The sequence below is a fragment of the Orbicella faveolata genome, unplaced genomic scaffold (assembly GCF_042242905.1).
Source record: "Orbicella faveolata isolate gen_17 unplaced genomic scaffold, um_ofav_v1 contig_12, whole genome shotgun sequence".
Classification (NCBI taxonomy): domain Eukaryota; kingdom Metazoa; phylum Cnidaria; class Anthozoa; order Scleractinia; family Merulinidae; genus Orbicella; species Orbicella faveolata.
Genome location: NW_028301539.1, coordinates 26665001 through 26684862, shown reverse-complemented (window position 1 = coordinate 26684862; position 19862 = coordinate 26665001). Strand labels below are relative to the sequence as shown.

General features: G+C 41.0%; 2 protein-coding genes across 3 annotated transcripts in view; both read right to left on the bottom strand.

Annotated features, from left to right (window-relative positions):
- Window positions 1-1276: 1276 nt before the first annotated feature.
- Window positions 1277-6680, bottom strand: LOC110064036 (ubiquitin-conjugating enzyme E2 J1-like). The gene is made up of 8 exons (XM_020771041.2): window positions 6536-6680; window positions 6330-6403; window positions 5667-5798; window positions 4174-4258; window positions 3602-3707; window positions 3204-3268; window positions 2889-2950; window positions 1277-2309 (listed from the first exon to the last, which is right to left on the bottom strand). The coding sequence occupies exons 1-8, from the start codon at window positions 6564-6566 to the stop codon at window positions 1764-1766; spliced, it is 1101 nt and encodes a 366-aa protein (XP_020626700.2). The 5' UTR covers window positions 6567-6680; the 3' UTR covers window positions 1277-1763.
- Window positions 6681-11831: 5151 nt separating this feature from the next.
- The window catches only part of LOC110063950 (transient receptor potential cation channel subfamily A member 1 homolog), a 32771-nt gene continuing 24740 nt past the window's right edge, over window positions 11832-19862 (bottom strand). For both annotated transcript variants that reach the window (XM_020770948.2, XM_089283048.1), the window contains 5 exons: window positions 19123-19333; window positions 17989-18168; window positions 17132-17200; window positions 16039-16206; window positions 11832-13262 (listed from right to left, as the gene is read on the bottom strand). In XM_020770948.2, coding sequence (XP_020626607.2) covers window positions 13080-13262; window positions 16039-16206; window positions 17132-17200; window positions 17989-18168; window positions 19123-19333 — 811 coding nt within the window. In that variant the 3' untranslated portion in view covers window positions 11832-13079. The remainder of the gene's footprint in view (window positions 13263-16038; window positions 16207-17131; window positions 17201-17988; window positions 18169-19122; window positions 19334-19862) is intronic.

The window sequence follows — 19862 nt, the reverse complement described above, 5'->3', positions numbered from 1 at the left end:
CACTCACCGCGATAACAATCAACGGATTACTGTTTGGGTTAACAGATACGTCTATTTACAATAATGTTCTCATTTGCGAGCGACAGCAGAATAGTCGCTATCGCTTTTTTGTCACATGCTCAGTAATGAAGCGAAATTTTCCCACGGAAGATTTTCGCAATCGGGAGCGCATTCACTGTCCTGCGAGGATTACCTTTTTCTATCAAAAACTATTAAACTTTGGTTCAAACTTTTAAGAGGGCATTTTACTTCGTAACGGCAGTAGTTAAATACAATCGGAAGTTGTTAAAAGGGGATCATTCTCAAGAAAAGCAAGTGTCATACTAAAACATCTCAGGATAATCCAAAGTTAAACTGATGATTGAGATGTTTTGAAAACCACTACAACCAATCCTGTTTGGCTGCTGTTAGTCACAAAGACGACTTTAATACCTCGACTCTTTGTCCCCGTGAGAGCAGAAACTCGCATTAAATGTTGACAATTCTCTGGCTGGCTCTCCCTTTATGAGGTGCTTAAGTTTATTTTCTTTAGATCTCTTTTCAGAGTTGCTTGGTTTAGATAACACTGAGATTATTTTCCAGTTCATCTTACACTGAAGAAGATGTCAACAACATTAATTCGGCAAATCACGGATAACTTGTGTTACCTGATTCGTTACTTTTTCCCTTGATTTTCTAAAAGCTATAAAACACCCGCTACAGATCAGCTATTTCTTCAAATGAGTCTTTGCGGCATAGGCATTGGTTGCACATAACTTTTGAAAATTTCACCGATCACCATAACACAGATAAGCAATATTGAATTCCGCCGTTTAAGATCACACACACAGCCCATATGCAACTCGTCACATTTTAACTAAACAGCACAAACATTTTCTTGAAAACGAGAAACATTAGAAGCAGCAAACCGAATAAAACCTTTGGTGTAGGTCTGAAGCGTGTGAAAAGAGAAGCTAGCCGGTGTCCTGGCGCCCCTATTCACAGAGCTTTTCGTGCCCTAACCCCTCCCCCCCCCCCCCCCACCAACCCACCCCTCTTAAAGGCCCAATAGTGACATAGTTCGGTCATTCTTTGTCGAATGCTTTCAACATCTTCACGAGACAACGCGTTGTTTAGACTAAGAACGTTTTTCATAACCAATTCGGCTCCGATATTTCCTTCTGCGCTCTTCCAACTTTAGTTTTGAGCACAAAAATCCTCTGACCATTTAGCCAAAAACGCCTGAAATTTTGGATGAAAAATCAACTGGTCTGGAAAATTACGGAATAACAAGCAATTAAAGCATTGAATTTTTTTATTGCTAATCCCTTCCCTTAAGGTACCATTTATTTTTTACAAGGCTTAAGAACTAACTTTAAAACTTCAATTTTCTCCATGTTCATGTACATGTACATCAAGGAGAGACCACAGGCCCATTCAAACCGTAGCTTGACACGTGATCAAAAAACGGTAGTCACGTGTTTCAAATAGTTTTACCACGTGATGCAATGTCAAGTTTGAAATAAACTTGCCGCCTATGATTAATAAAATCATGGCCTTATGCAAGGTGTGACAAGCTGGCTATGCACTGTGACAGTAAATACAAGATTTCTTTATCATTAATTCCTGTTAGACAGCAAAGTTAAAAATCCTATGCAAGGAATCTTTCAGGATTTAGAGGGATATGTACCATGCCCCTCCTGAAGTTGAATGTAATTACCTCTCACTGCCCAGTATTACCCTCTTACTACAGTGTTCAAGGGCTAAAATTTGGTGTCATGACATTATGATACCATAAAGAGTCTTCTACAAACCAATGCAGCAATAGACACAGCCAGGACCCATAATACAATTAACGAGGCCATGCTGCTTTGCGTCACGCGAGGCTGTGTTTGGACAACAGAACTATTACCCTGAGAAAGATTTCCTGCCGGCGGAGGAGTATTTTGTCCCACAGTAGAATGATTGACAGCAGTCCTTTGACGTACACTACTAGCTGTGCCACTATCTCCTACATTCTGATTGGCTGGTGAAGGAACGCTGCCTGTCTGATTAGGCAACACTGTAGAAGGTGGTGCAGTATTTTGATGAGCTTGTGCCGCTAGAGGATTTGCATTCATCATGTTGTACATTGGGTATCCTGCTGCATAATAAGGGTATGCTGACTGATAGGAGGCATAGTACTGTGGAGGTACGCCCATAGATGAAGCTCCCATCTGTGGACTAGCCATAGAAATAGATTCTGTCGTTGCAGCCTGTGACTGGATTGTTTCAGTAGGCACTGGTGTTGCTGTGGTTTTATCAGAGGTTTTCTCCTTTTCATTCTCTCCCTGAGAAGTTGAGTACATAGAAAGATGGCAACTAGTTAACACAGTGCAAAGCATAGGAAATTACTGAGTTGAGACAAAGGGTGCTAATGGCCTGTCTGACCCAATGTTGTATTTCTGATCCACCTGGGTTAACTGAGGAGAATGGCTCTTGCCATTTTCAATTCCTTTCCTCAATCCCTCTCATAAGTGAAAATCTACTAAAGTAGGGTAACAAACTGGTTTTGTCAAAATGGAATGACAAATTTCAAGCTGACTGGTCTAAGTGGTCAAAGTGGACTTCCTTCAAATCTGGCCTTTTTCACTTGACATTTTCTAGTGAGACCAAACTTACAGTTTCATTTTATTTCCATCTCAATTTCCAGAATATTTGGCACAGTAGAAAGCACCCAAAGGTTAAGAGGGTATTGTCACACCCAATATGAAATGCTGGTCCATCACAAGTGTTAACATTTTGTCTGGGTACTCTGACAATTCACTGATACCGATTTATGCACGTGGATGGAGAAAAGCCCTTAGAGTGTTAAATGTGATATTTACCCAAGAACACAACACAATGTCATGGAGACTGTGATAACTTACCTTAAAAGTGATCTGTGCCGCTAACTCTGCAGCTTCTTTCTCTGCTTCTTTAGATGAATCACCTGATATTAACATATTTATTGTGAGTTGTGATGTCTATCAATATCAAAAATCCATTCCACTTTTGATGCTGTGATACACGTAGTTAAAAAACGACTTCAAACTTAGCTGGAAAGCACAATTTCAACAGTCTTCCAAGCAATCAGTAACAAAAATAATGCACCATGTACTGGAAAATACACTTAACACCTCCACATATAAATGGCAAAGCAAGAATTACAAAGCAAACCTGAATTAAAGCATAATTATACATACCAGTAGTCTCTCGCAGAGCTGTCCTAATACATATGCCACAACCATTGCACTTCCACTCAAGTGACCTTAATACAAAAAGCGTTGTTCGATTCAGTAAGGTTTGTCAAAAGAAACTCATATGCGAGCAGTAATCTGGTTAGAAAAATAGTCTCAAAACATGCTACTTCAAACAGACACGACAACAGACAACTGTCAAAAGAAATACCATATATAGACTATTGTATCTATAAATAATAATAACAGTCTGATGAAACAGGATTTACAAATTTTCCTGACCAGCTACTAGGCAGTTGTGAAGGATACTATTCATTGATAACTTCTTTGAATTTACAAGTAAGTAAATCAAGATTACAGAGATGAAACAGTCAGGTGAAAAATATATGACACAGCACACTTACTTTTTTGCCAGAACCTTCCTTTCCTGTGGAGTGTAATCCAGTGAGCCTATTGCTCCGGCTCCTTGAGTCGGCATGAATCCAATCAATGCCATGAGCACCGTGCGAACTGTCAGAGGTAAAAATGAACACGTTCAGTATCCACATTGAATTACAGGAGTTGCGTCAAAATAGTCACATGTCTCAATTTGCCTGTTTTGTGAGAGCTGTCACCTGTCAAAATTAACACAATCATACATTCAGTATCCACATGAATTATGCGACTTGGAAAAACGTTTTGTTGAAAATAGTCATGATCATTTGCATGTTTGGAACCACAGGTACATGTACACTGAACTGTTTGGGTTAAAGCTACAGAGTAATGTCATCATAATGCAATTTTTCAGTGACCGATTCTCACACATTTCTTGTATGCAAGGAGAACTGAAATTACCGGGTTGACTTATCCATAAAGTATTGAGGCTAACTTTTCTCTCAAATTTTGCACAAGACTACAGGGAGGCTCTGTTTGCAGGGTGTACTATAGCTGTAGAAATCATGCATTGAATAAACTAAAAACTCCACTCAGTACTTACTGCTCCATGATGGCTGCCATGTTTCAGGATGGTGGGCTGACATACTTAGACAGATTTTCTTCCCTACTTCAAATCGACCATTTGGCTGAAAAAAACAAAATCAAGAAATTCACGATTTAATTAAGTCAAAACAACCTTGCAAGGATATTAGACTTTGATACAGGGTTCTCACAAAGTGCCAGCCACTGGCTTAAACAACAACGACTTTGATCTCTGAGCCACCTTCATGTACTAATCGTGAAATAAAATGTGTGTAACTTGTAAAGAGTACATTTCATTTAGGGAAAACACAGGTTTTTTTGGAACGTGACTGAACCTTGACTGTCTAGAGAGGGGGCATGGGGTCAGGGTGTAGTGTACACATTTTCAATTATGCTACTGTTGTAGGATAACAATTGAAAAAAGTCTTTGTAATCCCTTAATATTCTTAGCATTTTGACCTTTTCAAAAATTGATTTGTTTAGTAGGAAATATCTCCAAGAGATTGTGTACAGTAGAGCATTTCAGAGCCTCTTAATATTAAAAATTTTCTGGGGAAGCATGTCCCGAGACCTCCCAGAGGCTTGTCCCTTCAGTGTCAGCTGTTTACTCCATGAAACAAACCTCTACTCCCTAATTAATAAGGACAGAATTAGGTACTTTAGTTGTGCTTTCCTTTTAACCAAAAATTCCAGAACTTTTAAATTGAGGCAAATAGTGCTGAATTTTTAGGGAAAGTTTCCACAAATCTAAAGATTGTTCACCACTGGAAATTTCTAAGAATTGAAACTGGAATTTGAATTAAGAATTAAAAAAATAAGAATTGAAATTTTGAATGGAAAGTGCCCCAGTACATGATGGCTGGCATGCCTGGGAACCTGACTCCCATTTAACTTCACAGGCATGTCCCAAGGCAGTTCTTTGGAAATGCTGGCCAGGAAGGGGGGTACTCCCACATAATTATGGGCTATACAGGTATGTGCCACGGGATAGGGTAGGGTTTTTGAGGCTCTTGAAGTGTATCATTTTTGCATCCTTTGGCATCATGCTCCTGGTGTGATCCTTAGATAGGGTACTTAAATTGTATCAGCTAAAATTGCAGTGTGTAAATGTCCAGCTAAATGAACAAGAACTGAACTGTTAAAACTTTACTATCCATTAACTTCCATTGTCAAAGAAATGAAATAAAGTTGACTGTCCTGTTCACGTTATTCTTAGTTTTTGATTTTCCCTGGAACAGGGTATCATTTGTCGGATTTTGATCTTAAATAAGGTATCCGCTATCATTTGCTTTTTCCTTAAATAGGGTCAGGGTTTAAGACCCTTTGCAGAACACACCTATCCGGAATTTACATTAGTACTCCCCCCCCCCCCCCCCCCCAAAGGAATACTGGCCATAAAAACATTTTTAAAACAAGAACTCTCCGTTATTCAGGAGGCAGTTAAAATATGACAAGAGGTGCAGTCTGCGAGAAGCAGGCTTTACTCTGGGAGTTTGTCCTTACAATACTCACCGTTAGTAACATAATACTGGGTGGCTTCATGGGATACTCAGGTGGTAGGGTTATCCGGCCATGATATCGTCCACCAGCAAAATCGCTGTCAGGGGGGCCACGCACAGTGAAGTGCCACTCAAACAAATTATCCTGCCAAGAGTAACCACTCATGTTAGCCTGGCCCCAATAAAATGCTTGAAGGCTGAATAACTCTATCCACCGGATAAATCGCTATCAAGTGGATAAGTGTTAACAAAACAAACCATACTATCTCCAAGATAGTGATTCATCCTGTGGCCCAGCCTGTTGTTTTACATCACATATCCCTACAAACATGTATCAACTGGTAAGGAATGACGTAAGGCGTTCTTGCTGAGTGACATCCCAAGCTGTACATGTATGCTTATTTGAATATCACATTTTATTTTTAAAAACTTCAGCTACCACGTATATCGACTGTGTGACTGTGATATCGGCCTTTATAGATTGCCAACAACAACTGACAACAATAGCCGATTGGTGTCCATTGACATAACTTATATCAATTAAATTCTGCGTAACCAGAGGTCGCATACCCCTAGTAAGCTTGTAGTAAATGAGCTTGTTTGTAAATATACGTAAATTAAATTCCGGCTTTCACATAAATGTTTAGCACAAGTCGCGATCGCAGCGATTTTTTACCTCGAGGGGCTGGGCAAAATAGAGCTCTGTTGGTTCATTAAGCTCCTTGGCTTCCCTCATCAAGCGTTTGACGCCTGAAAATGAAGAGGAAACAATCCAACTCAAACCATCTTCAGTTGACACCTTCGAGAATCAAGGAAATTGTTTCGGAGTGTTTTCACTGCATTTAAATTGCCTCGTTTGCAAAGTTCAACATAAATGCCTACCTGGGCTTCTTAAATTATATTTTGCTTCCATCTTGCAACAAGAAAGCGAAAGTCGTCCTTTGGAATGAATAAACTATGGAGAAATCCAAACGTTCATTTTGGTTCCTCTTATCGGTTTGAGTCTGTCTACGTGTCGAACACTGCGAGGAACAAGTCAGCGTCCACACTCGACCCAGTCCTGCACGGTGTCTCACGAGGTTTGTCGCGCAACGTCACCCATGTGCGCCACAGGCAGACTAAGCACGACCCTAGTATACTAATGCAAATGCTGCAATCTGATTAGCTTAGCTACTCGTATACTATTAAGCCATTATAGTTCGCCACTAAATTTTCTCCCATTCTCATTGGTTTTAACTGATCACGTGACACGCTAGTGTTCGTCCGCGGAGAGGTACTATTTAAACAATAGAGTGTTTCTGTCGAGGAACTATCGGTTGATAGTTGCCCCGCGGAAATTTGATGTTCTTAAAACAAATATTTGCCCGAGAAGCGAAGCTTCCAGGGCAAATATGCTAGTTTCCAGAACATCAAATTTCCAAGGGACAACTATCAGACCGATAGTTTCGAGACATAAACACTCTATTGTCTTTATCGTCACCACTAAATTTTCTTACGCGCGCCAGTTCAAAATTCATAGTGAATTATTTTCACCTTTTTTAGATGAAAGCCGTGAAAGGTCGTTAAAGCCAAATGTAAAATTTGAAAAGGAAAACAGACAAAAACCCACTTAATACATTTCAATTGGTTACTTTCTGTAAGCCCGCTTCTTTACAGAAGCATTTACACGGACGAGTACTATCCATCCGGGTATTTTCCTCGGACGGGCACTATGGGCTGATAGTGTCTCCACGGATGAACACTATCGCGTCACGTGATCAATTTAAACCAATAAGAATCGGAGAAAATTTAGTGGTGAACTATAACAGCCCATAGTGCCCGTCTGAGGAAAATACCCGGATGCTCAGAAAATTTTTCCGTAAACAAGCGGGCTACTAGAAAATAAATAATTGAAATTGGGTTTTTGTCTGTTTTGTTTTTCAAATTTTGCATTTGACGTCAACGGCTTTCATCTAATAATAATTCAATTGCTGGTCTTCAGTGTCACGCAATTCAAAATAGATCAAAATAAAAATCAAAACTGGTCAATAGATAAAGTCCAGAATCAGGGAAATGAAAGAAGGTAAATATGCAAAGACTCTCACCGAAATTCTGGTCACAGCAATTTTTCTTATGCGAGGTATGCGGAGAAATTTTTTACACAAATTTATAGAGATTTGTAAGGAGACGCCATGCTGGTGCCCATCCGTATGGGCACCAACATGGCGGCCGGAAACTAGCAGAAACATCTGTCACTGAGTTTCGCTACAAAAGCGTGAATTTATCCCTCGAGGAACTCTAAAACATTAAAATAATACTTTTTCTAAGACATGAACTGTTCAGATAGCCAAGTTCTCTGAAATAAGTCACTCTTTTAACCATCATGACAGCTCTCTAGGCCGTCATCTAAATACCGTGTCACGCAAAAGCTTAGAAATTCAAGCGTAGTTTATCACAAAACCAAGAACCCATTCGGAGCGAAAATTTGTATGAATATTAGTTTTCAGCTGCTCTCATACATCATTTAAGTAAAATCTCAGGAAGATCAATAGATTTGAAGTTCGAATTTTAGTGACGTCATGTGAAAACCAGCTATATGATTTTTGAACTAGCGCGCTGAAGAAAATTTAGTGGTGAATAATAAAGACAATAGAGTGTTTTTTGTCTCGGAACTATCGGTCTGATAGCTGCCCCTTGGAAATTTGATGTTCTTAAAACTAGCGTATTTGCCCTCGAAGCTTCGCTTTACGGGCAAATATTTGTTTTAAGAACATCAAATTTCCGCGGGGGTAGCTGTCAGCCGATGGTTCCTCGACAGAACACTCAATTCTTTAAATAGTGATATCAAGCTCATGATCTAAATGCTAATCACGATTATGCTTTAACATCGACTGAAAAAGTTCGATACAGTTTTTTAATAAATCGAATCATATATTGTAATAAAACAACTCTTATTACACTTATAAAGTGAATTTAAAAGAACTCTTATAGTGACTTCGGTTTGCCATCGAAAAGGCCGACTTTTGTGATTTGTTAGAAAGAGAAACAATCACGTAAATTTTGGATACGAAGTCATTTGCCTACTTAATCTAAAGGAAAACGTAACAACTTCTGTAGTCTCTGGGAAAGGAAAGAAATTGTTTATATGCACAAGCGCTAGATCCATGGAAAAACAGGCTATAAGATTCAGTGCGAGAAAGAGACAGAGCAAAATTGAAATTCGGCAAATAAAAAAAGCAACTGGACTTCTGTAACGGGACCGTTGCCCCGGATATCTCCGCTGGTAGCAATGATTGGACTGAGAGTATGTCGTAGTGCAAAAAAGTAAATACGTACATTCAAGTTTCTCTGAAGCGCGCGCGTCTCTGAGCGAGCGCGCGCTTCTTAAAACTTCCTCATATTATGACGTCTTGATTAATTGATTACTTAAACTTGAAAGTTTGTTCGTGGCATTTAATTCGCTTTTCTTTTTTCTTTTTTTTTTTTTCCAGTTATGCTTGAAGAAGCTGCCGACAAATGTGCAGAAGGTTCAGATATGTTACCAAGTCTAACATCTCAGAATGGAGAATCTTCTATGCTACGAAGAATTCTCGGAAGCGGTGGAAACTCCGCCAACGCCTCTCTCGGGAGGAGATTGTCTTGGCGCAGAAGAAAAATGCACTTTGCGCAACGTATCATAAAAGCTGAACAAACAGCTATAGATGCAGTTCTGAAGCCGGATACAGTAATGCCCGACGTGTTTAAAATTCAAAAAGAGCCACGCAGATCGGTACGCTTTGCCAATCTACAGAAGCTTCGCTCTGAACTTTCCCAGCAGTCAACTCCACACGATCTCTACAAGACTAACACCATCATTTCTGTCAAGGAGATGAAGTGCAATAAGCAACATGAAGTAGCCAGTGGTACGCTGGCAAGAGGCGAAGATGACCGGCCACTCAAGTCTCTCCACTGGAAAGCGCTAGGCCGAAGACATCACTGCGATGGTAATTCATTAAAATGCGAAAAGTGTAGGAGAGTGTTCGAAGTCAGAAAAGCCACAGAAAGATTTGAAGCTAAAAGAGCTGCTAAACAACTACTGCAAGAAAGCAACTGCAAACAAAAGGCCGAAAACGAAGTTTGTGAACTTGGAGGAGGTATACAGAGAATCAAACGAGAGGAAAGCTTCTGTAGGAATTTTTCCTTAACAAACGCTCGGACCAAGGTTCAGAGATCCAAGACTGGGCCACTGGCACACGAGGATGCTAACTACTTTTCTATTGGCGGTAACTCTAAATGGGCGCAGCCTGTCCTCTGTGAGATGCCGAAGGAGTTGCAAAAGAGTTTCCCTACTGAATATAGCCCGCGTGTTTCAACTCCTAGGCCTGTTGATGAAGAATTCAAGATGGAGAGAGATACACGGAAAAGCCTAAGATGTGTGTCTAGACTTAAGCTTATACGCGAGTATATGGATGACGAACCCGACTTTGAGTCTGAGGAAATAACGTCCTGGGACTTAGCACCCAGGTCACAGACAGACGTTGTTTTCACTCTTCCTTGCGTATGCCAACGAAAATTTGATGAGCCCAGGCCTCTAAAGCCAAGAATTTTATTACTTGATATGAGTTCCTGTGAAAGCGATGGCGCCACAAACCAGTTTGACAGCCGAGACATTGTGCCAGAACGCGAATTCAATCAAAACAGTATTTTAAGAATTACTGAGGTTATGGAAACCGAAAACACGGAGTGGGATAATCTGCATGTATTGGACGAAAAAGGTGGAGAAACACACTCTGAAAGTGATTCCGAGGAATAACTATTTCACTGAATTAACACGCGCGATGACAACACTAAAATTGTTAAACTCAGTATATGACTTTACTTTTTCCTAACATTTAGTAATCACTCAGTGAATAAAGATACTGTTGACTCGTGCTTATCCTTGGGTGCAGGGTACTGACATACTAGGAAAAACTTGGGAACTCTGGACTTTTTGTCCAACAGGTTTTCACAAGCGATGACGATGGTCAAGCGTGATGATATAGTCAGTCCAGGATGTTCGCGAAAATTTCGATTTCTTGAACTGTGTGTGTCTCCGATCCTTTTCCCTACACGTTAGTGCTCGAAGTGGGGAGCTTGCAATCGCCGCCCTACTCTTGTTTATCACACTCGACCATCATCACGTGAGCAAGGCTTCCGACACAAGTTCGGCTTGCACTCGGTCATAAAAAGTAAGTGCAGACATAGTTAATAGAGGGGAATGGTTATGAGGTCCGGCAAACATCAAAGGAGTAGACAAAGATGCCAAGATTTATGTTGGAAGGTCTACGACCGTGCACAGTCTTTTGTTTTGCGTTCATACACTATGCATGAGTCACGTAACCAAAACGTTTTTATCAATCTCGTTCCCAGAGCCCACGTGTCTTTTGGTCAGCGCCTGACCAAAAGACACGTGGGCTCTGGGAACGAGATTGCTTTTTTATTGGTTAGTTCCTCGGTCAGTAGTAATCAACTGTTGTGTTTTGTGCACAGTCAGGGCCAAAAAAAGAGAACAAACGCACACAACAAAGAACTTTGTCGAGTTTCGTATAACCATTTCCTTCTATTAACTATGGTGCACAATATGAGTAAGGGCCTCAGCGCTGGCTTAAAGGACTCATATATATCTGCATCCTAAGGCCAGCCATTGGTTTCCACCAATCTTATTTCCACGATATTGTTGTGCAACGTGCATGTCAGTGCATTTGACAAACTTATTTTTTCAGCAATGATTTTTATTCGCGCAGGTCATCCTCAAACCTTCACTGCCGTTTGGATATTTCCCACTTTCCGCGAATTAGTAAAAGTCGTCCTATTACCTCGCAATATCTACCATTCCCTGAAAAGGGTTTCACCTAATCAGGGCTGCTTAGGACTGTGAAATTTTCCAGGAAAAGAAATCAGATGTTCCAAGAAACGCAGTTTTCCGAGCACAAACGCAATGAAACTGTTTGAATGTTTGCTTTACACTCTCTCCTCCGCAGAGGTTCGAAACATTCGTTATAGAAAGCCCCTGCGCGAGGTGAGTGCAGGCGCAAAATACACGTAACCTTGCGCCTGCACTCATATCGTTCAGCGAAAAAAAAAAAACCTTTGAGGCTTTGCGGAGGAAAGAGTGCCTTACATGTGAACATGTATCAAAACGTAACAACGCGAACTAATCAAAACAAAAGACAAACTCAAATCAAGTTTCACTTTTATTTGCCAATACCAATATACTTGGTCAGCTGCAAATTCAAATTCACCGTGCACAGCCCGGTTTCGGAGGGAAAAACACTTCCATACTTCATTACATCACTTTATAAATATTCACCTAAGACAAATCACGTAGCACTGCGTGACACGCGTGGGTGAGCGACTAGAAAACTTGGTTACTTGGTCTAATATTAAATATGTTTTTGAAAAACTATTTCTCAAGTGGGTATTTGTATCTTCTCAAACTCGTTGATAATTAATAAATTAAACAAAGGGAATCACGTGACTACGTTTGGATATTTGGAGCCCGTTTCTCGAAAGCCCCGGAAACTTTTCGGGCCCACAAAGCCATTTTTAGATAATCTGTACCAAAAAACCGAGAGGTGTATACGCTTGAAACTCCCTGTATGAAGAGAACCTCTGCTGATATTGAGAATATGTGAATAAAACAGCTCTGTAATCATAAGGTTCGAGATTTTCCTATGGCTTTCCGGTTGGGAAAACCTTTCGGGACCTTCGAGAAACGGGCTCCTGATCTTACTTAGCACAATTTTTTTTTTCTACAATTTTGTTTATCAGTTTTCTCCTTAGTTTTAGCTTAAACTGAGAAGATATATCAAAAACTCAAGACCATGTTTGACCACGTTTCCAAAAACCTCGTAGTTCCTCAAAAGTACTCCGCTACGCGTCGAATTTTTAGCTCTCGTCTCGGTGTTTGGAAATGTGGTCAAACACGGTCTTTTGTGTTTGCTATATTACATCTTTATGCGTTCAGTTTATTTTCAAGCGTACGTGGCTACTGGACATATTGCCAGCAAAAACTGAGCTACCTTCTAATGGTCAGCTAAAAGGAAATCTTTGTTTACAATATTTGCCTGAATAGCACAACCGATACAGTTTCTAATCAAATTACAAAAATTGGCATAGCACGATTAACTGGAACTGTCCCATTTTACAAAGAATGTAGGAACTCATTAGCGCTTTTGGCACCTAGAAATTTTGCAGTTTTTGAAAGCCAATTTCTCCGCACCCAAAGAGCGAAAAATTTCACTAATTACTAAGTTTGACAAGCTCTTGGGATGTTTGTATTCAGTTCGCGTCTAGTGTGATACCTTCTCTACGCAAAGTCGTATGTTAATGACGAAAAATGCAACAATGACGTCGGCACACATTCGCCCGTAAGGTATGCTATGTGTCTGCTGTTTATTTCCTACCGACCAGCGGCAACATCACGTGACTAAAACAGCTGGTCATCTTCATCGTCGTCTCCCTCGACAATGGCTTCAAGTTTCTTGACGATTCCGTTCAACATCTTGTGAATCTCCTCCTGGTTACACTGCATTGTCTTCATTCGATTCTTCAGTCCTGTCACAGTTTCCTGAAGCTCCTCTGTTCGGTCATTTAATCTTACAAGTGGACTCTACAACGAAAACCAACAGACTCAATAAAATCATTTCCTGTGAAGACCAAGGGGAAGGGAATCCCATATAAAAAGGACGGGGTGCTCGGCGGAAATGTTGAAAAGAACTCTTAAGAAGTACCGAGATCCTGTTTTGTGGTCGTTGCTTGCAATTTTTTTTTACCTCAAACTCTGACCTTTTAGGTTGTCCTATCATTTAGCCGGTACCTAGGTAAACTTTCCATACATATAGCTATAGACAAAATCTACGCTTCACCAATATCAGGTAAACGTATTTATTTATTGCTGAAGTGACTAACTAATCTAATCGATTGCTTGCTTGCTACTTGTTTGGTGGGTTGATTCAACGATGAATTGAGGAAACGACTGATTGACTGGCTTTGTGATTGACTAACTGATGAAGTCCTGACTGACTATCTGTCTGACTGACTAACTGACTGTCTGACTAACTATCTTACTGACTGTCTGACTGTTTGATTGACTGATCGACGGTTTGACTGACTTACTGACTGACTGACTGACTGACTGACTGACTGACTGTCTGACTGACTGATTGACTGCCTGACTGACGGAGACTGACTGATTTACTAATAAGGGATAGGACATTTAACACTTAATGACTGGTCCCGAGGGGAACAGTAAATTGTTTCCCGAGAATCTTAATGTTTCCCGAGACGAAGTCGAGGGAAACATTGAGATTGAGGGAAGCAAAATTCACTGTTCCCCAAGAACCAGTCATTAAGTGATTTGTTATATAGCAAAACAAAACAAAAGCAAATTCTGAAAAACGCGCTGAGATTCCAGCGACAACATCAGGCCACCTTCAACTGCAGGCTCTGATCACGCACAACAGCGGTCAACATTTCGCGGGTAACAGTGAACAGTTTCCCGTTTGACGTCGTAGTTTTGGCAATGTTGCCTGCTCATGACATTTGGCGCTAAACAGTTTCATTGTTAGATGAATGGGCGCGCTGTAGCGGGAAAATCGCCAGCTATATAACAATGTCTCTCATTTACTAACCGTTCGAATAAAATATATAGATTTAGGCCAGGCTAAAGCGTAGCTCCTGGGTCGGGTTGTTCAGAGCCAAATTAAGCTAACCCAGGAAAAGGTAGAATTTTGATTTGAATTTTGTAACTTTGCGTTGAGGTTTTCTGTATATTGTTTGGCCTTCTGTTTTGAGTTTTAACAATCACTATAATTATATACAAAACAAAGCAGCAAAAAACATTTGTATAGAAGAAAAAGTTATAATTCGGTTAACTTTTAATCCTGGGTTAGCCTTAACCGGCTTCCGAACAATCCTGCCCTGTTTTCAACAAGTTCACCTGGGATGAGCCCGCGATCCAATCGAAAAACAGCACTTGGTCAGGGGTCAACTTTAAAACACACTCGACCTCGATGAGCTGTAAACTTGAGCCCGCGATATGGTCACATGATACTGGTCAGCGGATACCTTGTTTTGACACGTGTCAATTGAAAATAACTTGGATGTCCAACATCAAAGAAGTACACGGTAAAGGCTGCATGTCTCTGTCAACCTATTAATATATGTTATTGGCCGGCTGGGAGGTCCGTATAGGGAAAAACTGTGACCGAGGTCACAGTTTTTCACTATACGGACCGACCCTAAGCCGGACAATAACATGTTTACCTTTTTTTTCTAATATTGCGGTAAATTGTCTTACAAGTGGGTTTGTTTACGCAGGTTTGTCACTGAATTGGCTTACGCGCCGTCTACAGACTCATACAAACCATTCGTAAAAAATCTAACAAGCGAACGAGCGAGTAACTCAGATACTAGACAAAGAAAGATGTATTAAAGACCAGATTGATACCGAACTACTTTATGTTAGTTGCATTTAGTTCACCATTTAAGTTCTCTAAAAGTGTTTTTCCGGTGTGAAATTTCGTGCAAAGTTTGAAGTTGTACTACAAAAACAATTTCTGTCAGTCGTTACGAATCACTCGAAATCAGACTTTTCTACCGTAAATTGAGTGGCAGATAGCGAGGAAATTCGTGAAGTGTATTCCACAGAAATTCTCTCAAATACGGCAAAGATCGGAGAGGTAAACTCGACTGAAATTGACTCATTTTTTACTTAAAATTGTACAGGGAGAGACACAGGATTACGCGCCATTACAGCGCCGAGCTACTAACAGCCAAACAAACTCTCACAACTTCAAAAAACTCAATTGAATTTACTTACAGTGACTTTCCTTACCAACTGAAGGCGAATAGAGATAAACTTACGTTGATTAATCGTTTATGGAAGTATAAAAGGGGCGAAAGATGACGATTACCACTAATTCGTTCACGAAAATAGATCAACTTGACGGATTCCGCCCGCTGTGGCGGTCCGGATGAGAAAATTCCGCCCGCTCCAGGAACCAATCAGATTGCAGGATTTGTTGAATTCCGTCCGCTCACGAGCTGAGAAAAAAGATAATTTGGAGTATGGTCGCCATGTTGCGCGACTCCGTCGCCGTCGCCGTCGTGCGTACGCACCCACGAGCAATATCGCTAGCCATGATAACCATGAGAAAATCAACTCATGGGTTTCCTTTTCGTTCCTTCATGAGTATGGGGCTCCGCTATAATTGACTGGCTGACTGACTTATTGAGCATCTTACTGACTGACTGACTTACCGATTTTCTATCTGACTGACTAGGTGTCTGTCTGTTTGATAGACTGACCGTCTGACTGACTGTCACCGGTGCTTGGCTCGTCACGCAAAACCCCTCCGAGAAGAGGCGTTACGCGTGACACTGACCTTTTTTGGGTTAAGTGCAGTTTGGATATCCTCTGCAGAGATAGGCGGACTGTACCAGTAGCGTTTGAATCCGTGGTACTGATTTGGCCGAATTATTTGCTTGTCTGGAACAAAACGTTTTCGAAGACCTCTCGGCAAAGCTTTCTCTACATCCATTGCTAAATCAACCTTCAATAAAGAAGAAAACGTCTATCAGTTATTCATAACCATGTGCTTACTGACAATATATATTCTTAAACAATTCGTGCCAGACTATCCCTCATAAAATTGTGCAGGAAATTGGTCCTCCAAAAACCCTTGCCAGCAAACTGTAACAAAAATATTTAAGTCTTATTTTTATCTTATAAAGATTGCCGCACACCAAACTAAATCTTACAGAGAACTTGGACTGATAAAACAATCAAAAGCTCTAAAGATGTGTTACTAAAACACCTCTACTACCTTGACTTTTGATGGCCAAACCCTAAACAAAAATGGGACAAGTGATGATTTTTATGGATTGCAATTTATTCACAGGACACTGACAATCTCCCCTACTGTCTGGACAACCAAGCACAGTAATACTCGCCATTAAAGTTACAAAAAATACGCATTTCCGTTGTTAATCAAATGGATCTGAAAATGTCTGGAAAATGTTCAAGAATCCATCTTGACTCTGCAGGAGTTCAATCACCAATAACAGGGCTAAGGATCCACACGATCAAAGTACTACTAGAAAATTACTTTTTAAAGAGCTCGCTTCTTCCTTCATGGAAAGAAGTCCCAGAATCGACCCGAAAAATACTTCCCGTTTCGACGACCCTTTTTCTTCACTTTATTACGTATCTACGGCTTCCGTCTGCCAAACAGCACATCTAGTTCCAGCCCCCCAAGGTATGAAATCAGGCCATGACGTAGCTTTACAGGGATTCGTGTCGTGTCTCTCTCATTGATTGCTGCTCGGTTTTCAATTTTCGCGCACAAGTAACAACTAATCAGCAACACTGCTCTGATCTACGCAATGCCACGTCATCACAATGGAATTTTCCGGGTCGAAATTGAATGAACACACACAGATAAAGTCTCAACTCAAGTTCCGTAATTCAGTTCGTACCAACATGGCTTGTCGCTCAAGAACTGCCTGCTCCTGGACACCTTTGATGTCGTCTACAGCCAAACCGATCTAAAATGAAGAGATATAGCTATCAGAATAATGAAAAACGTTGGCTGCGAGCTTTGTATGAAAATCCAAATTGACGAGACATAAAAACGGAGTTTCTTTTTTAATGGGAAACTGAAGGACAAAGCAGGTATCAACATTCGTCGACATAATAGACCATTTTACAGTTGTCTGCCTTGTGACCTGGCCTTTGAATGGCAGCGAAGCTACAACTTACCTTGTTTTGATACAGACCTCTCTGCTTTTGTGACGTAAATGAACCTACTTAGCATTAGAACAACTTGATTAACACAACAAAAGCAGTGAGGTCTGTATCAAAACAAGGTCAACTCCAGCCTCGCTGCCATTCAAAGGCCAGGTCACCGAGCAGACAACTGTAAAATGGTCTATTGCACGACATAAGTTCACGCCTGAGGTGACCAAACAATACAATGTTACTTCGCTAAATATTTGGGTAGCTATCTTGAGTTTCCAAGCGGAATTGTACGTATATTCCGCAGGAATTGTTTCAGAATAATTCACAGAAGATACGCTAATTTATTACGAGCTGACAAAACGAAGGCCTGGACCATTACTAAATGATCTCTACTACTCTGCTTACAATGCGTGTAGTCCAAGCCCCTTATCCGGTGGTCGGTGAAAACTGGAGGCGAGGCGGGAGTCGGCGGGTTGGCGGGAACTATTTTCCCGCCTTTGCCCCAGTTTCCTCAGTCATTTGTCTCTCTAAACTAGGGCCTGTAGCTGGCAGCGTATCAGCGTGAGAAATATTTACACAACCTAAGAAATCTTACCAACAAATTCATCAAGATCAGGGTCATGACAATCACGAAAACAATAAAAATGAACCACGTGACGCCAGGTACTGCACTATCCGGTGAGTTAAATAAGTCGTCAAAATCGAACTCTCCTATCATCATGACTCCAGTCTTCACGATAGCACGACCTGGTGCCCCAAAAGCAGGAACAGTGCGCTGTGTGAGAGAATCACAGGTGTCAGTTGAGGTATCTGCTATATTCTTACATCAAAATACAAAATTATTTGCTTGGAGCAGGGAGAGTTTACTTCGTGTGGCTTTTGCTTACAACGGGTTTTCATTTATAACAGGGGGCAACCCGGGTCACTATGGACTTACGGGAGGTGTCCCCTCACTTACGGGATGTGTCCCTGTCTACTTACAGGTGTCCCTCGTTCTACCTTGGGGGCATTCACTGGAAGGCAGAGTGGGTCCACTCACGAGATAAGTCCCCAAACGAGAGGGGTCCACGTAAAGAAGGGGTCCACTTGGGAAAGAGGAGTGGAGCAGGTATGGGAGAGGACTACTTATAACAGGTGCTACTTATAATGGGAGGGATTCACCTACAGCTAATGCGGGAGGGATCGATCTATTGAAGGGCATGGGGGATATCCACTCAAGGGTGATATCAACTTGCGGGAGCGTTCTATTAGTTAGCCTGAAATGTCTGTCATCTCCCGTCCCCGGGCGATTATAATTAGGCTGAGCGCGGGAGATGACTCACATTACAGGCTATCTATTAGTTATTTTACGATAGCTGCAGAAATTCTCGCGCGCTCATTGGCTAATTTTCATTGTCAATAAGCGGATAGACACATGAATTTATAGTTAATGCAATGCGTCAGCGAGCGAGAGGGGACAATTTGACAATTTGTCATCCTAGAAAACAACTTGACGTCAGTTTTTCATGCATCTGTCATGTTATTGACAATGAATGTTGTCATAACATTATCAAAGTAGTCTGGGGATCCACTCGGCTATCGCCTCGTGGATCCACAGAAACTTTGACAATGTTACGACGAAATTCATGATCAATAACAGGACAGACGCACGAAAAACTGACGTCAATTTGTTACAGTTACTGTAAAATTCAGGTCTGATTGACTTACAGCACAGTAAATTGAGTCTCACCTGAGGATCATTCAACAAGGTGTAGAACGAAAGCGCAAAGGCAACAAGGAACAGCACATATATGACGAAAAACTTCAGAAATGTATAGAGTATACTTGTAAACATCACAACGTATATTCCAAGCTTGGGAAATTTTCTGATAAACAAAACTAAGGCCATCCAAGCCAAAAATATTGATAATGCTCCAATAGTTCTTTTTTCTGTAGTACAGCTGTGAAATCAATCATAAACTCTTGTCAAACAGCTTGAAAGCTAACCACATGTACATAGCCTGAGTCGCAGGCGTAAACAGGGAAGGGGAAGGGAGGGAAAAAACGCGAGGAAGAAGGGGAAGGCAGCTGTCTCCCACACCCCTCCTTCTATCCCCGTTCTCGCTCTACCTCACCTTCTCCCCCGTTTTACGTCTGCTACGCAGGATGCATGTATAGTGAAAAGGAGACATTGAAGTAAAGTGCTAAGGGACTGTGAAACTCTGACTCTGAGACGTATTATTCGTTTAAGACGTAAAATTCGATTGACTTTTTCACACACAAATCCCAAATAACCGATGATTGTTACGTTTTCAAATTCCTCCGGCGTAGTGTGGACGGGAAACATCTGATGCGTTTTCAGAGTGAAACTTCCGTTTCCAAATCCCTCCGGTGTAGTGTGGACGGAAAACGTTTGATGCGTTTTCAGAATGAAACCTCCGTTTTCAAATCCCTCCTGTGTAATGTGGACGGGACCTTAAACTCCCCCGA